Below are 17052 nucleotides of genomic sequence, written 5' to 3'. Positions count from 1 at the left end.
GCTTTGGCACGTAGGCAGCCAGGGCCCTTTCGATGAATGGGTGCCCCAGCTGCCTGGTCACTGTTCATTCAGGCACGCACCATGCCACCTGCCCACAGTATCCGTTTCCCGCACAGTTCAACCCGTCCCTCCTCATCGCAGCGCCAGCGGACACAGCCCTTCACCATGCCCTCAAATTGGAAGGGTGTCTTCGCCACCTTCCTGCCACAGCACTCCAGCTGGGGGTCTCGGTCCCGCGGGCAACCGTGGAGGCCCCCCCCCAACCCGGCAGGATGGTGGCAACATTTGCCCCGCCCCCTCCTCCTTCCCCGTTCTCAATCCCCCACCCCTGCCCCCTACTCCTACCCCATCTCCTCTTCCCTGTACTCCTTTACACAACCCATCCTCCTTAGCCCTGTCATCACCCATCCCAACCCCCTTCACCCTCCCCCCCCCCCCCCCAACCACATCCACCCTTCCCCCAACCACATCCACCCTTCCCGCCTCCCCCCCCCCAACCACATCCACTCTTCCCCCCTCCCCCACCCCCTTCACTCCCCCGGCCCCCTCCCCCCCAACCACATCCACCCTTCCCTGGGGTCACGCCGTCGGGACTTCGGCCCAACCGTTCTTGCCGGTTGGGAGAATGGCAGACCGGCGTCGCGTGAAAAACTGGCGTGAACAGCGATTCTCCCAGACGGCGCGGCATGGGAGAATCGCCCCCGTAGTTTATTTATTCAATGTCTGTGACTTCTGTGTTGTGGGATACTGACATAATAAGCTGTGTTGCAGTGGGAAATAATTGTTTTTCCTGCTGTTACTGCACGTTATTCTCACTCCTGGTTCATCCTAAGTGGGTGGAGGGCAAGAATTGGCAGCTTCCTTGTAGTTAAATTTTTTTACTCACAAGACATTATGGAAACAAAACTTTGCTGAGCATTTCAGACTTGCTTGTTTCCGAAACTGCACAGCTATGAGCCCAAGTAAAGAAAACTGCTAAAGCCAGGCCTTTATAATCTGTTTCATAGAATCATTACAATACGGACGGAGCCCATTTGACTTATCAAGTCCAAACCATTCATTAATCAATGAATTAACAAGTCCATTTACACAGTACCTTTTTACATCAAAACTCATCAATACTTTACACAGTAAATTGCATTTTCAGTATGGTGACTGCTGGTATGAATACTAATGGTATGTAAATAAGTTATTTAAAAAATAAATAAACACAGAAAAAAGTGACATAGTGTGAGATGATTGCAGGGTGCTCATTGAGTTTATGGAAGGTGGCTGTCACATTGGGGTATAAGCTCTAAATGACCCAAGTGATTAGAAAATAAATTCAGTAAATTTCAACACAGCAAACAGGGATGCTGGTCAGCAGCAGTGCAGTGTGGGCCAGCTCAGGAGGCAGATATGAAGACATGGTTCATCAGGAAACGGTCACATTTCTGTTTCAGCCAGTAAGGAATCTTCAAGCCCCGTTGCCATGAGGATAGTCTGTGATCCTGAATCTGGCGAGAGAGAAGTAGCAGAGGTCAAGTAAAGTAGGACACTTAGTCAAAATGATACCTTTGACATTTTGAAGTAGTTTTGAATCAGCATGGTGCAGATTACGCTGTGTATATATCTCATGGCAGTTATGACAGAGTGAAGGATCGTAGATAGAGGAAGGGAGAACAGCATGAAGAAACAGAGAGGGAGAAACAGAGTGAAGGTTCAGGGAGAGAGAAACGAATGAAGGATCAGAGAGAGAGAAACAGAGTGAAGGATCAGAAAGAGAGAACATAGTGAGTGATTAGAGAGTCAGAGTGAAGGATCAGAGAGAGAGAACATAGTGAGTGATTAGAGAGTCATAGTGAAGGATCAGAGAGAGCGAACATAGTGAGTGATTAGAGAGTCAGAGTGAAGGATCAGAGAGAGAGAGAAACAGATTGAATGGTCAGAGAGAGAGAAACAGAATGAAGGATCAGGGAGAGAGAGAACATAGTGAATTATTAGAAAGAGAGTCAAAGTGAAGGATCAGAGAGAGAGAGAGAAAACATAGTGAATGATTAGAGAGAGAGTCAGAGTGAAGGATCAGAGAGAGAGAAACAGATTGAATGATCAGAGAGAGAGAAACAGAATGAAGGATCAGGGAGAGAGAAACAGATTGACTGATCAGAGAGAGAGGGAACATAGTGAATGATTAGAGAGAGAGTCAGAGTGAAGGATCAGAGAGAGAGAAACAGATTGAATGATCAGAGAGAGAGAAACAGAATGAAGGATCAGGGAGAGAGAAAAAGAGAGTCAAGGTGAAGGATCAGAGAGAGAGTGAGAGTGAAGGATCAGAGCGAGAGAGAAAGAGTCAGAGTGAAGGATCAGAGACAGAGAAACAGTTTGAATGATCAGAGGGAGAAGGAAACAGATTGAAAGATCAGAGAGTGAATGATCAGAGAGAGAGAGAGAGAGAGACAGACAGACAGAGAGAATCAGAGTGAAGGATCAGAGAGCGAGAGAGGAGTGAAGGAAGATGTCAGGAGACATTTGACAATCTGCAAGTGTGTTAACCAACCCACCAGTTTTGCTGACACTGAATTATGACAAGTAATTTAAGGTGATGTGGATGTTGTTGCTGTACTGATACAAGAAGATGACAAAAGGTATAGAAAACTAAAATACTCATCAAAAAAAGGACCATCAAGAAGAGAAGTTTGGTATTAGCTTTGCACATTTTGACATTTATGTTGCTAACAATTCATCAGAGTCAATTGTTCATAAAGACCATAATCCTTTGAAGTTTCTGGAGAAGTTTCAAGATCGAAATGCAAGTCTGTTTAGATTAAGTTTATTGTTACAACTATTTAACTTGAAAATTATACATGTAGCAGGAAGGGAAAACATGACTGTCGATGCTTTAACACCACTTTGAACGTTCCATTCTTCTTACATCTCAAAGTTGGGAAAGAAAGATTAAAATTAACTACACTGATGTTTAAATTTTAATGCATAAATATAATGAGATCTGTATCAGATAGTGTAATAGTAATGTTTAGTAATGAGTAGTGTTTAAAGTTGAAAAGGCTTTGGAAAATGAAGCCATCTTTTCATATTGCTGGGTTTTTTTAAGGGAGGTGTGATGAATGTAAGAAATTGATAGATGTTAGATTTTATAATTATGGCAGTAATTTTATTAAAAACCCCTGGTTTAAAATATATACAGGCCAAATGGTCTACTCCTGCTTCTATTTTCAATATATGTTTCTATGTCTGCTAAAGCTGTAATTGAGGTGTTGTAAAAGAGAGATAATCATTCATTCCAACCACTTACTTGGTTACATTTGGATGGTTGCCTGGAATGTAGATAATTTGAGGGATTTTATTTAGTGCTGGCTAAGCAGGTCACAGAACTTAGTGGGATAAAGATGATGTAATTAATAGGAGGAGTCAGGTATGACAGTAGTTTTGCAGTTTGTTATAAGGTTTTAAGTTGAACAGCAGTTTGTCATATGATTTGAGACTGACAAGACAGAAGTAGCAACTTCTGCTTTTGAAAGGGTTTCTCTCTAAAAGTATCTACACAGATAAGCAAGTAACCTGTTGTTGTTAACTTTATAAGTGGCATTTGAACTGTATTGGGTTCTTGAAACGATGATGTTGTTGCCATTACAGAGACCTGGTTGCGGGAAGGACAGGATTGGCAGCTAAACATTCCAGGATTTAGATGTTTCAGGCGGGATAGAGGGGGATGTAAAACGGATGGCAGAGTTGCGCTGCTGGTTAGGGAGAATATCACAGTTAAACTGGGGGAAGGCTAATTATAACAATATTAGGCGGGAACTGATTGGGGGCGGATGTTTGAGGGTAAATCAACATCTGACATGCGGGAGGCTTTCAAATGTCAGTTGAAAGGAATTCAGGACCGGCATGTTCCTGTGGGGAAGAAGGATAAATTCGACAAATTTCGGGATCCTTGGATAACGAGAGATATTGTAGGCCTCGTCAAAAAGAAAAAGGAGGACTTCCGGTTGCGGCGATGACCAGCTAAGTCGCACGTTTTGGCACCTCCCGTTTTAACGGACTTTTGGGCTCTTATCGGGAGCCCCAACGGAAATTTTTCACGGCTAAACCCAGTGTGAGGCGACAAAGGAAGGAGTCCCCCCGAGTGTGGATGGAAAGAAGCGATAGTAGTGGCCATATTGAGGAGGATCCTCTGTAGCAGCGGCAGAGAAGAGAAGGGAGAAGCAAGATGGCGGCTGAGGGAGCCCAGATGATATGGGGCCCGGAACAGCAGGAGTTCCTCCGGCGATGTGTGGAGGAGCTCAAGAAGGAGGTGCTGGCGCCGATGTTGCTGGCGATTGAGGGATTGAAGGAGACGCAAAAGACTCAGGCGACGGAGCTCCGTGGAGTGAAGGCAAAGGCTGCCGAGAATGAAGACGAGATACAGGGCTTGGTGGTGAAGACGGAGACGCACGAGGCACTACATAGGAGGTGCACAGAAAGGCTGGAAGCCCTGGAAAATAGCTCGAGGAGGAAGAGTTTAAGGATTTTGGGTCTTCCCGAAGGGACAGAGGGAGCGGATGTTGGGGCGTATGTGAGTACGATGCCCCATACTTTAATGGGAGCTGAGGCCCCGACGGGCCCCCTGGAAGTTGAGGGAGCATACCGGGTCCTCGTGGGAAGACCAAAGGCAGGGGAAATACCGCGAGCAATAATGGTGAGATTCCACCGCTACAAGGACAGGGAGATGGTCCTGAGATGGGCTAAGAAGACACGGAGTAGCAGATGGGAGAATGCGGTGATCCGCGTGTACCAAGATTGGAGTGCAGAGGTGGCGAGAAGGAGGGCGAGTTTCAATCGGGCTAAGGCGGTGCTCCACAGGAAGAAAGTGAAATTTGGAATGTTGCAGCCGGCGAGACTATGGGTTACACACCAGGGCAAACACCACTACTTCGAGACGGCAGAGGAGGCGTGTACATTTATTCAAGATGAGAAGTTGGACTAGATTTGAGGAATGGATGTTTGGAAAGAAGTAGCGAGGTGGTGGCAAGGAATTGTAAAGGGGGGAGAGGGGGAGGGCTTGTCTGTAAAAATGTTAGACGGGAGAATTCCCCCCCCCCCCACACACGAAGAAATGTGGGTGCCGGTGGGGGAAGGGGACAGGGAAGGGGAGAGGGAGCTGCGCCATTAGGGGCGGGGCCGAGAGGGAAGCGCGGGCTTTGTTCCCGCGCTATGGAAACTGTGGCGGGAAAAGTGGGCGCAGGAAGGAAGGGGACCTCACACACAGGGAGGCCAAGAGTAATCGGGGGAAGCCGAGGTCAGCCAGAGTTTGCTGACTCCCGGAAGCAATATGGGGGGAGCAATCAAGCTAGAAGGGAATCTAGCGGAGGGGGGCGGGGGGGATTAACTGGGTTCCTGCTGCTGAGGAGAAGGGGGAGCTGAACAAAGAAATGTACAGCACAGGAACAGGCCCTTCGGCCCACCAAGCCCGTGCCGACCATGCTGCCCGACTAAACTACAATCTTCGACACTTCCTGGGTCCATATCCCTCTATTCCCACCCTATTCATGTATTTGTCAAGATGCCCCTTAAATGTCACTATCGTCCCTGCTTCCACCACCTCCTCCGGTAGCGAGTTCCAGGCACCCACTACCCTCTGCGTAAAAAACTTGCCTCGTACATCTACTCTAAACCTTGCCCCTCTCACCTTAAACCTATGCCCCCTAGTAATTGACCCATCTACCCTGGGGAAAAGCCTCTGACTATCCACTCTGTCTATGCCCCTCATAATTTTGTATACCTCTATCAGGTCTCCCCTCAACCTCCTTCGTTCCAGTGAGAACAAACCGAGTTTATTCAACCGCTCCTCATAGCTAATGCCCTCCATACCAGGCAACATTCTGGTAAATCTCTTCTGCACCCTCTCTAAAGCCTCCACATCCTTCTGGTAGTGTGGCGACCAGAATTGAACACTATACTCCAAGTGTGGCCTAACTAAGATTCTATACAGCTGCAACATAGAACATAGAACATAGAACAATACAGCGCAGTACAGGCCCTTCGGCCCACGATGTTGCACCGAAACAAAAGCCATCTAACCTACACTATGCCATTATCATCCATATGTTTATCCAATAAACTTTTAAATGCCCTCAATGTTGGCGAGTTCACTACTGTAGCAGGTAGGGCATTCCACGGCCTCACTACTCTTTGCGTAAAGAACCTACCTCTGACCTCTGTCCTATATCTATTACCCCTCAGTTTAAAGTTATGTCCCCTCGTGCCAGCCATATCCATCCGCGGGAGAAGGCTCTCACTGTCCACCCTATCCAACCCCCTGATCATTTTGTATGCCTCTATTAAGTCTCCTCTTAACCTTCTTCTCTCCAACGAAAACAACCTCAAGTCCGTCAGCCTTTCCTCATAAGATTTTCCCTCCATACCAGGCAACATCCTGGTAAATCTCCTCTGCACCCGCTCCAAAGCCTCCACGTCCTTCCTATAATGCGGTGACCAGAACTGTACGCAATACTCCAAATGCGGCCGGACCAGAGTTCTGTACAGCTGCAACATGACCTCCCGACTCCGGAACTCAATCCCTCTACCAATAAAGGCCAACACTCCATAGGCCTTCTTCACAACCCTATCAACCTGGGTGGCAACTTTCAGGGATCTATGTACATGGACACCTAGATCCCTCTGCTCAGCCACACTTTCAAGAACTTTACCATTAGCCAAATATTCCGCATTCCTGTTATTCCTTCCAAAGTGAATCACCTCACACTTCTCTACATTAAACTCCATTTGCCACCTCTCAGCCCAGCTCTGCAGCTTATCTATATCCCTCTGTAACCTGCTACATCCTTCCACACTATCGACAACACCACCGACTTTAGTATCATCTGCAAATTTACTCACCCACCCTTCTGTGCCTTCCTCTAGGTCATTGATAAAAATGACAAACAGCAACGGCCCCAGAACAGATCCTTGTGGTACTCCACTTGTGACTGTACTCCATTCTGAACATTTCCCATCAACCACCACCCTCTGTCTTCTTTCAGCTAGCCAATTTCTGATCCACATCTCTAAATCACCCTTAATCCCCAGCCTCCGTATTTTTTGCAATAGCCTACCGTGGGGAACCTTATCAAACGCTTTGCTGAAATCCATATACACCACATCAACTGCTCTACCCTCGTCTACCTGTTCAGTCACCTTCTCAAAGAACTCAATAAGGTTTGTGAGGCATGACCTACCCTTCACAAAGCCATGCTGACTATCCCTGATCATATCATTCCTATCTAGATGATTATAAATCTTGTCCCTTATAATCCCCTCCAAGACTTTACCCACTACAGACGTGAGGCTCACCGGTCTATAGTTGCCGGGGTTGTCTCTGCTCCCCTTTTTGAACAAAGGGACCACATTTGCTGTCCTCCAGTCCTCTGGCACTATTCCTGTAGCCAATGATGACATAAAAATCAAAGCCAAAGGTCCAGCAATCTCTTCCCTGGCCTCCCATAGAATCCTAGGATAAATCCCATCAGGTCCCGGGGACTTATCTATTTTCAGCCTGTCCAGAATTGCCAACACCTCTTCCCTACGTACCTCAATGCCATCTATTCTATTAGCTTGGGGCTCAGCATTCTCCTCCACAACATTATCTTTTTCCTGAGTGAATACTGACGAAAAATATTCATTTAGTATCTCGCCTATCTCTTCAGACTCCACACACAATTTCCCATCCCTGTCCTTGACTGGTCCTACTCTTTCCCTAGTCATTCGCTTATTCCTGACATACCTATAGAAAGCTTTTGGGTTTTCCTTGATCCTTCCTGCCAAATACTTCTCATGTCCCCTCCTTGCTCGTCTTAGCTCTCTCTTTAGATCCTTCCTCGCTACCTTGTAACTATCCATCGCCCCAACCGAAACTTCACACTTCATCTTCACATAGGCCTCCTTCTTCCTCTTAACAAGAGATTCCACTTCCCTGGTAAACCACGGTTCCCTCACTCGACGCCTTCCTCCCTGTCTGACCGGTACATACTTATCAAGAACACGCAGTAGCTGATCCTTGAACAAGCCCCACTTATCCAGTGTGCCCAACACTTGCAGCCTACTTCTCCACCTTATCCCCCCCAAGTCACGTCTAATGGCATCATAATTGCCCTTCCCCCAGCTATAACTCTTGCCCTGCGGTGTATACTTATCCCTTTCCATCATTAACGTAAACGTCACCGAATTGTGGTCACTGTCCCCAAAGTGCTCTCCTACCTCCAAATCCAACACCTGGCCTGGTTCATTACCCAAAACCAAATCCAACGTGGCCTCGCCTCTTGTTGGCCTGTCAACATATTGTTTCAGGAAACCCTCCTGCACACACTGTACAAAAAACGACCCATCTATTGTACTCGAACTATATCTTTTCCAGTCAATATTTGGAAAGTAAAGTCTCCCATAATAACTACCCTGTTACTTTCGCTCATATCCAGAATCATCTTCGCCATCCTTTCCTCTACATCCCTAGAACTATTAGGAGGCCTATAAAAAACTCCCAACAGGGTGACCTCTCCTTTCCTGTTTCTAACTTCAGCCAATACTACCTCGGAAGAAGAGTCCCCATCTAGCATCCTCTCCGCCACCGTAATACTGCTCTTGACTAGCAGCGCCACACCTCCCCCTCTTTTGCCTCCTTCTCTGAGCTTACTAAAACACCTAAACCCCGGAACCTGCAACATCCATTCCTGTCCCTGCTCTATCCATGTCTCCGAAATGGCCACAACATCGAAGTCCCAGGTACCAACCTACGCTGCCAGTTCCCCTACCTTGTTTCGTATACTCCTGGCATTGAAGTAGACACACTTCAAACCACCTACCTGAACGCTGGCCCCCTCCTGCGACGTCAAATCTGTGCTCCTGACCTCTTTACTCTCATTCTCCCTTACCCTAAAACTACAATCCAGGTTCCCATGCCCCTGCTGCATTAGTTTAAACCCCCCCAAAGAGCACTAACAAATCTCCCCCCCAGGATATTTGTGCCCCTCAGGTTCAGATGTAGACCATCCTGTCTGTAGAGGTCCCACCTTCCCCAGAAAGAGCCCCAGTTATCCAAAAATCTGAAACCCTCCCGCCTGCACCATCCCTGTAGCCACGTGTTTAAATGCTCTCTCTCCCTATTCCTCATCTCACTATCACGTGGCACGGGCAACAACCCAGAGATAACAACTCTGTTTGTTCTAGTTCTGAGCTTCCATCCTAGCTCCCTGAAAGCCTGCCTGACATCCTTGTCCCCTTTCCTACCTATGTCGTTGGTGCCAATGTGGACCACGACTTGGGGCTGCTCCCCCTCCCCCCTAAGGACCCGGAAAACACGATCCGAGACATCACGTACCCTTGCACCTGGGAGGCAACATACCAAACGTGAGTCTCTCACGCTCCCACAAAATCTCCTATCTGTGCCCCTGACTATAGAGTCCCCAATTACTAATGCTCTGCTCCTCTCCCCCCTTCCCTTCTGAGCAACAGGGACAGACTCCGTGCCAGAGGCCCGTACCCCATGGCTTACCCCTGGTAAGTCCCCCCCCCACAAGTATCCAAAGCGGTATACTTGTTTCTCAGGGGAACGACCGCAGGGGATCCCTGCACTGACTGTTTTTTCCCAGTCCCTCTTACAGTTACCCACCTATCTCCAATCTTTGGTGTAACTAATTCCCTGAAGCTGCTATCTATGACCCCTTCTGCCTCCCGAATGATCCGAAGTTCTTCCAACTCCAGCTCCAGTTCCCTAACTCGGTCTTGGAGGAGCTGGAGATGGCAGCACTTCCTGCAGGTAAAATCAGCAGGGACACTAACTGCATCCCTCACCTCAAACATCCTGCAGGAGGAACATTGTACTCCCTTCCCTGCCATTCCTCTAACTTTCTACCAAGATCTAGCTAACAACTAAATTAATTTTTTATAAAAAATAATAATAATAATAATAATAATAATAATAATAATAACATGACTTGCCAATTCTTATACTCAATGCCCCGGCCAATGAAGGCAAGCATGCCCTATGCCTTCTTGACTACCTTCTCCACCTGTGTTGCCCCTTTCAATGACCTGTGGACCTGTACTCCTAGATCTCTTTGACTTTCAATACTCTTGAGGGTTCTACCATTCACTGTATATTCCCTACCTGCATTAGACCTTCCAAAATGCATTACCTCACATTTGTCCGGATTAAACTCCATCTGCCATCTCTCCGCCCAAGTCTCCAAACAATCTAAATCCTGCTGTATCCTCTGACAGTCCTCATCGCTATCCGCAATTCCACCTACCTTTGTGTCGTCTGCAAACTTACTAATCAGACCAGTTACATTTTCCTCCAAATCATTTCTATATACTACAAAGAGCAAAGGTCCCAGCACTGATCTCTGTGGAACACCACTGGTCACAGCCCTCCAATTAGAAAAGCATCCTTCCATTGCTACTCTCTGCCTTCTATGACCTAGCCAGTTCTGTATCCACCTTGCCAGCTCACCCCTGATCCCGTGTGACTTCACCTTTTGTACTAGTCTACCATGAGGGACCTTGTCAAAGGCCTTACTGAAGTCCATATAGACAACATCCACTGCCCTACCTGCATCATCTTAGTGACCTCCTCGAAAAACTCTATCAAGTTAGTGAGACACGACCTTCCCTTCACAAAACCGTGCTGCCTCTCACTAATACGTCTATTTGCTTCCAAATGGGAGTAGATCCTGTCTCGAAAAATTCTCTCCAGTAATTTCCCTACCACTGAAGTAAGGCTCACCGGCCTGTAGTTCCCGGGATTATCCTTGCTACCCTTCTTAAACAGAGGAACAACATTGGCTATTCTCCAGTCCTCCGGGACTGATTTCTGTCAAGGCCTCAGCAATTTCCTCTCCAGCCTCCTTCAGTATTCTGGGGTAGATCCCATCAGGCCCTGGGGACTTATCTACCTTAATATTTTTTAAGACACCCAACACCTCGTCTTTTTGGATCTCAATGTGACCCAGGCTATCTACACACCCTTCTCCAGACTCAACATCTACCAATTTCTTCTCTTTGGTGAATACTGATGCAAAGTATTCATTTAGTACCTCGCCCATTTCCTCTGGCTCCACACATAGATCCCCTTGCCTATCCTTCAGTGGGCCAACCCTTTCCCTGGCTACCCTCTTGCTTTTTATGTACGTGTAAAAAGCCTTGGGATTTTCCTTAACCCTATTTGCCAATGACTTTTCGTGACCCCTTCTAGCCCTCCTGACTCCTTGCTTAAGTTCCTTCCTACTTTCCTTATATTCCACGCAGGCTTCGTCTGTTCCCAGCCTTTTAGCCCTGACAAATGCCTCCTTTTTCTTTTTGACGAGGCCTACAATATCTCTCGTTATCCAAGGTTCCCGAAAATTGCCGTATTTATCCTTCTTCCTCACAGGAACATGCCGGTCCTGAATTCCTTTCAACTGACACTTGAAAGCCTCCCACATGTCAGATGTTGATTTGCCCTCAAACATCCGCCCCCAATCTATGTTCTTCAGTTCCCGCCTAATATTGTTATAATTAGCCTTCCCCCAATTTAGCACATTCATCCTAGGACCACTCTTATCCTTGTCCACCAGTACTTTAAAACTTACTGAATTGTGGTCACTGTTACCGAAATGCTCCCCTACTGAAACATCCACCACCTGGCCGGACTCATTCCCCAATACCAGGTCCAGTACCGCCCCTTCCCTAGTTGGACTGTCTACATATTATTTTAAGAAGCCCTCCTGGATGCTCCTTACAAACTCCGCCCCGTCTAAGCCCCTGGCACTAAGTGAGTCCCAGTCAATATTGGGGAAGTTGAAGTCTCCCATCACCACAACCCTGTTGTTTTTACTCTTTTCCAAAATCTGTCTACCTATCTGCTCCTCTATCTCCTGCTGGCTGTTGGGAGGCCTGTAGTAAACCCCCAACATTGTGACTGCACCCTTCTTATTCCTGATCTCTACCCATATAGCCTCACTGCCCTCTGAGGTGTCCTCCCGCAGTACAGCTGTGATATTCTCCCGAACCAGTAGCGCAACTCCGCCTCCCCTTTTACATCCCCCTCTATCCCGCCTGAAACATCTAAATCCTGGAACGTTTAGCTGCTAATCCTGCCCTTCCCTCAACCAGGTCTCTGTAATGGCAACAACATCATAGTTCCAAGTACTAATCCAAGCTCTAAGTTCATCTGCCTTACCCGTAATACTTCTTGCATTAAAACATATGCACTTCAGGCCACCAGACCCGCTGTGTTCAGCAACTTCTCCCTGTCTGCTCTGCCTCAGAGCCCCACTGTCCTAATTCCCTAGTTCTCCCTCAATGCTCTCACCTTCTGACCTATTGCTCCCGTGCCCACCCCCCTGCCATACTAGTTTAAACCCTCCCGTGTGACACTAGCAAACCTCGCGGCCAGGATATTTATGCCTCTCCGGTTTAGATGCAACCTGTCCTCCTTATATAGGTCACACCTGCCCCGGAAGAGCTCCCAGTGGTCCAGATAACGGAAACCCTCCCTCCTACACCAGCTGTTTAGCCACGTGTTTAGCCACTCTATCTTCCTATTTCTAGCCTCACTGGCACGTGGCACAGGGAGTAATCCCGAGATTACAACCCTCGAGGTCCTGTCTTTTAACTTTCTGCCTAACTCCCTGAACTCCTGCTGCAGAACCTCATGCCCCTTCCTGCCTATGTCGTTAGTACCAATATGTACAACGACCTCTGCCTGTTTGCCCTCCCCCTTCAGGATGCCCTCTACTCGTTCGGAGACATCCTGGACCATGGCACCAGGGAGGCAACATACCATCCTGGAGTCTCTTTCACGTCCACAGAAGCGCCTATCTCTGCCCCTGACTATAGAGTCCTCTATTACTATTACTCTTCTGCGCTTTGACCCTCCCTTCTGAACATCAGAGCCAGCCGTGGTGCCACTGCTCTGGCTGCTGCTGTTTTCCCCTGATAGGCTACCCCCACGACAGTATCCAAAGGGGTATACCTGTTCGAGAGGGGGACAACCACAGGGGATTCCTGACGATGGGATGGTCGGGACGGGAGGGCGCCGTCTGGGGGACAAACGGGATCGTGGGACCCGGGTGAGGAGCTGGTTTAAAAAAGGGGATTGCTAGTCGACGGGGGGGTAAAGAGGGGCTAGTGGGGGGGGGTAAAGAGCCCCCCAACCCGGTTGATCACGTGGAACGTGAGAGGGTTGAATGGGCCGATTAAGGGGGCAAGGGTATTTGCGCACCTAAAGAGACTGAAGGCGGATGTGGTTATGCTTCAGGAGACGCACCTGAAATTGGCGGATCAGGTCAGATTAAGGAAAGGATGGGTGGGACAGGTATTCCACTCAGGCTTAGATGCGAAAAATAGAGGGGTGGCAATACTGGTGGGGAAACGGGTATCGTTTGAGGCTAAGACCATAGTGGTGGACAGTGGGGGCAGGTACGTGATGGTGAGTGGCAGATTGCAAGGTGAGGCGGTGGTGCTGGTGAACGTATATGCCCCGAACTGGAATGACGCGGGTTTTATGAAGCGTATGTTGGGGCGCATCCCGGACCTAGAGATGGGAAATTTGGTAATGGGTGGGGACTTCAACACGGTGCTGGACCCAGGGCTGGACCGGTCCAGATCTAGGACCGGGAGGAGGCCGGCAGCGGCCAAGGTGCTTAAGGGGTTTATGGAGCAGATGGGAGGAGTAGATCCCTGGAGATTTGCTGGACCGAGGAGTAAAGAGTTTTCCTTCTTCTCCCACGTCCATAAAGTGTACTCCCGGATAGACTTTTTTGGCCTGGGAAGGGCGCTGATCCCGAAAGTGGCAGGAACGGAATATTCGGCTATAGCCGTTTCAGATCACGCCCCACATTGGGTAGATCTAGATCTAGGAGAGAAGAAGGAGCAGCGCCCACTTTGGAGATTAGACATGGGACTGTTGGCGGATGAGGGGGTATGTGGAAGGGTGACGGAATGTATTGAAAGATACCTAGAGGTCAATGATGATGGAGAGGTCCAGGTGGGAGTAGTATGGGAGGCGCTGAAGGCGGTGGTTAGGGGGGAGCTGATTTCCATAAGGGCCCACAAGGGGAAACAAGAGGGTAAAGAAAGGGAGAGACTGATTGGGGAGATTCTGAGGGTGGATAGGCAATATGCGGAGGCCCCGGATGAAGGGCTTTACAGGGAAAGACGGAGACTACACACGGACTTTGACCTGCTGACCACGGGTAAGGCGGAAACGCAGTGGAGGAAGGCACAGGGAATACAATACGAATATGGGGAAAAGGCGAGCCGACTGCTGGCCCAACAACTTAGGAAGAGGGGGGCGGCGAGAGAGATCGGAGGAGTCAGGGACGGGGAGGGAAGGATGGAACAGAGGGCGGAGAGGGTGAACTGGGTGTTTAAGTCATTTTATGAGAGGCTGTATAAGTCCCAACCCCCGGAGGGGAAAGAGGGAATGACACATTTCCTGGACCAGTTGGAGTTCCCGAGGGTTGAGGAGCAGGAGGTGACAGGACTGGGAGCGCAGATTGAGGCGGAGGAGGTGGTAAAAGGAATCGGGAACATGCAGGCAGGAAAGGCCCCGGGACCAGATGGGTTCCCAGTGGAATTTTACAGGAAATATGTGAACCTACTGGCCCCACTTCTGACGAGAACCTTCAATGAGGCTAAGGAAAGGGGGACACTACCCCCGACGATGTCGGAGGCGACGATATCGTTGATCCTGAAATGAGACAAAGACCCGCTGCAGTGCGGGTCATACAGGCCCATCTCCCTCCTAAATGTAGATGCCAGGTTACTGGCCAAAGTGATGGCGACAAGGATAGAGGACTGTGTCCCAGGGGTGGTACATGGCGACCAGACAGGGTTTGTTAAAGGGAGGCAATTGAATGCCGATATACGAAGGTTGCTGGGGGTGATGATGATGCCCCCATCGGAGGGGGAGGCGGAGATAGTGGTGGCGATGGATGCAGAGAAGGCATTCGATAGAGTGGAGTGGGATTATCTGTGGGAGGTACTGAAGAGATTTGGATTTGGAGAGGGGTTCATCAGATGGGTTCAGCTCCTGTACGGGGCCCCGGTGGCAAGCATGGTTACAAACAGGCAACGATCCGACTATTTCCGATTACATAGGGGCACAAGACAGGGGTGTCCCCTGTTCCCGTTACTGTTCGCGTTGGCAATCGAGCCATTGGCCATAGCGCTGAGGGGCTCTAAGAAGTGGAGGGGGGTGTAAATAGTAAGTTAAAGAGTTTCCTTTTATTTAGGACCTGTTTCACTGTTAATTGTAAAGCTATTTCATTGAAGTTAATGGGATTAATTCTGTGCTTAAATTAAAATTTGTTTAAACATAAAATATACCTATTGGTCCGAGTCATCACTCCCTGGGTGAAGTATCCTTTCCTCACAGTTTTCAATAGAAACATTGTTTGGGGTTCTCAGCCGGTATTTTAACAAAAGTTGGGGTCTGGTCCAGTATCCTAACGAGTGAGAGGAGTGTGAGAGTGAGAGTGCAAGAATGAGAGAGTGCGAGAATGAAAACAAAAACAGAGAAGCAGCATGAAGGATCAGAGATAGAGGGCGAGGGAGAAATAGATCAAACGGTCAGAAAGAAGGTGAATGAGATCGTCTGGAACACATCTCATACCTGTTAAATTGCCACTGTGGGTCTTCAACCAATAAAATAACAAAACTGATACTTATCTAGCACCTGATGATATATCTCAGAAAATCCAAAAGCATTTTGCATTCAGCTCATGCATTGACTATCAGGATCCAACACCTCCAGGATTCATGACAGTCAAATTATTTTTTTCCACCCATTAGAATCCTCTCCCCTCCCTCTATTACTCCCCGATTCTATATTCTACTTCAAAGACATTTGGACTTTGGCCAACACCCTAATAGCCCAGAGATATTTAAAGATAGTTCCTCACTGTTCTGAGAAATCCAGATTTCCTTCTCTCTTTCTGCATCTTCTTGTCCTTCATTCTCATTTTCCTCCTCTTCCTCTCCTTCAGACAGCAGATCCGAGATTTGTTGCTGTAGTTCCAAGCTGATGTTGTTTTCTCCAAGGATGAGGGTCCGCATGGAGGTCGGATAATTCTCCACCATGTCCAGAAATATCTGAGAGAGACAGGACATATGCTGAATTATGGTGATGTCCATTGTGCAGGGAGTGAATGTCACTGCTATACATCATAACATATCAGTCCAAACTTATCATGGGGAACATCCATTTTCATTTTGCAATCTTATCAATAACTTCCCAATGTGTGGCCCTGGCTGTGTATTGCTAGGCCTTACAAGTGAGGCGATTTCAGCCAGTGCAATGCTAGAAACACTTTAATTAATCGCAATGCTACTGAAGCTAGATTTGTTCCTCTGGAGAGTGAGTCTGAGAAATTAATAATGAAAAATAAAGAAATGGCAAAAGCGTGAAATAAGTATTTAGTCACGGTAGATGGCTGAGAAAATTTCCTTAGAAAATCAAGGCATGATAGCAAGGGATGAACATAAAACAATTGGGAGAGAGAGAGCGAGAAACAAAGTGAAGGATCAGAGAGCGGCAGAGAAACAGAGTGGCAGAGAAACTGAGTGAAGGATCAGAGAGTGGCAGAGAAACAAAGTGAAGGATCAGAGAGTGGCAGAGAAACAGAGTGAAGGATCAGACAGTGGCAGATAAACAGAGTGAAGGATCAGAGAGTGGAAGAGAAACAGAGTGAAGGATCAGACAGTGGCAGAGAAACAGAGTGAAGGATCAGAGAGTGGCAGAGAAACAGAGTGAAGGATCAGAGAGTGGCAGAGAAACAGAGTGAAGGATCAGAGAGTGGCAGAGAAACAGAGTGAAGGATCAGAGAGTGGAAGAGAAACAGAGTGAAGGATCAGAGAGTGGCAGAGAAACAGAGTGAAGGATCAGAGAGTGGCAGAGAAACAGAGTGAAGGATCAGAGAGTGGCAGAGAAACAGAGTGACGGGTCAGAGAGTGGCAGAGAAACAGAGTGAGGGATCAGACAGTGGAAAAGAAACAGAGTGAAGGATCAGAGAGTGGCAGAGAAACAGAGTGAAG

General features: G+C 48.0%; 1 protein-coding gene across 1 annotated transcript in view; it reads right to left on the bottom strand.

Annotated features, from left to right (window-relative positions):
* Positions 1 to 963: 963 nt before the first annotated feature.
* Positions 964 to 17052, bottom strand: part of lrrc73 (leucine rich repeat containing 73) — a 183033-nt gene continuing 166944 nt past the window's right edge. Inside the window, exons 5-6 of the mRNA XM_072500286.1 lie at positions 15921 to 16110; positions 964 to 1496 (exon numbers count right to left, since the gene is read on the bottom strand). Coding sequence (XP_072356387.1) covers positions 1426 to 1496; positions 15921 to 16110 — 261 coding nt within the window. The 3' untranslated portion in view covers positions 964 to 1425. The remainder of the gene's footprint in view (positions 1497 to 15920; positions 16111 to 17052) is intronic.

The sequence above is a fragment of the Scyliorhinus torazame genome, chromosome 4 (assembly GCF_047496885.1).
Source record: "Scyliorhinus torazame isolate Kashiwa2021f chromosome 4, sScyTor2.1, whole genome shotgun sequence".
NCBI lineage: Eukaryota > Metazoa > Chordata > Chondrichthyes > Carcharhiniformes > Scyliorhinidae > Scyliorhinus > Scyliorhinus torazame.
Note: the sequence above shows the minus strand (reverse complement) of the source record. Positions and strands in the feature narration are given on the sequence as shown.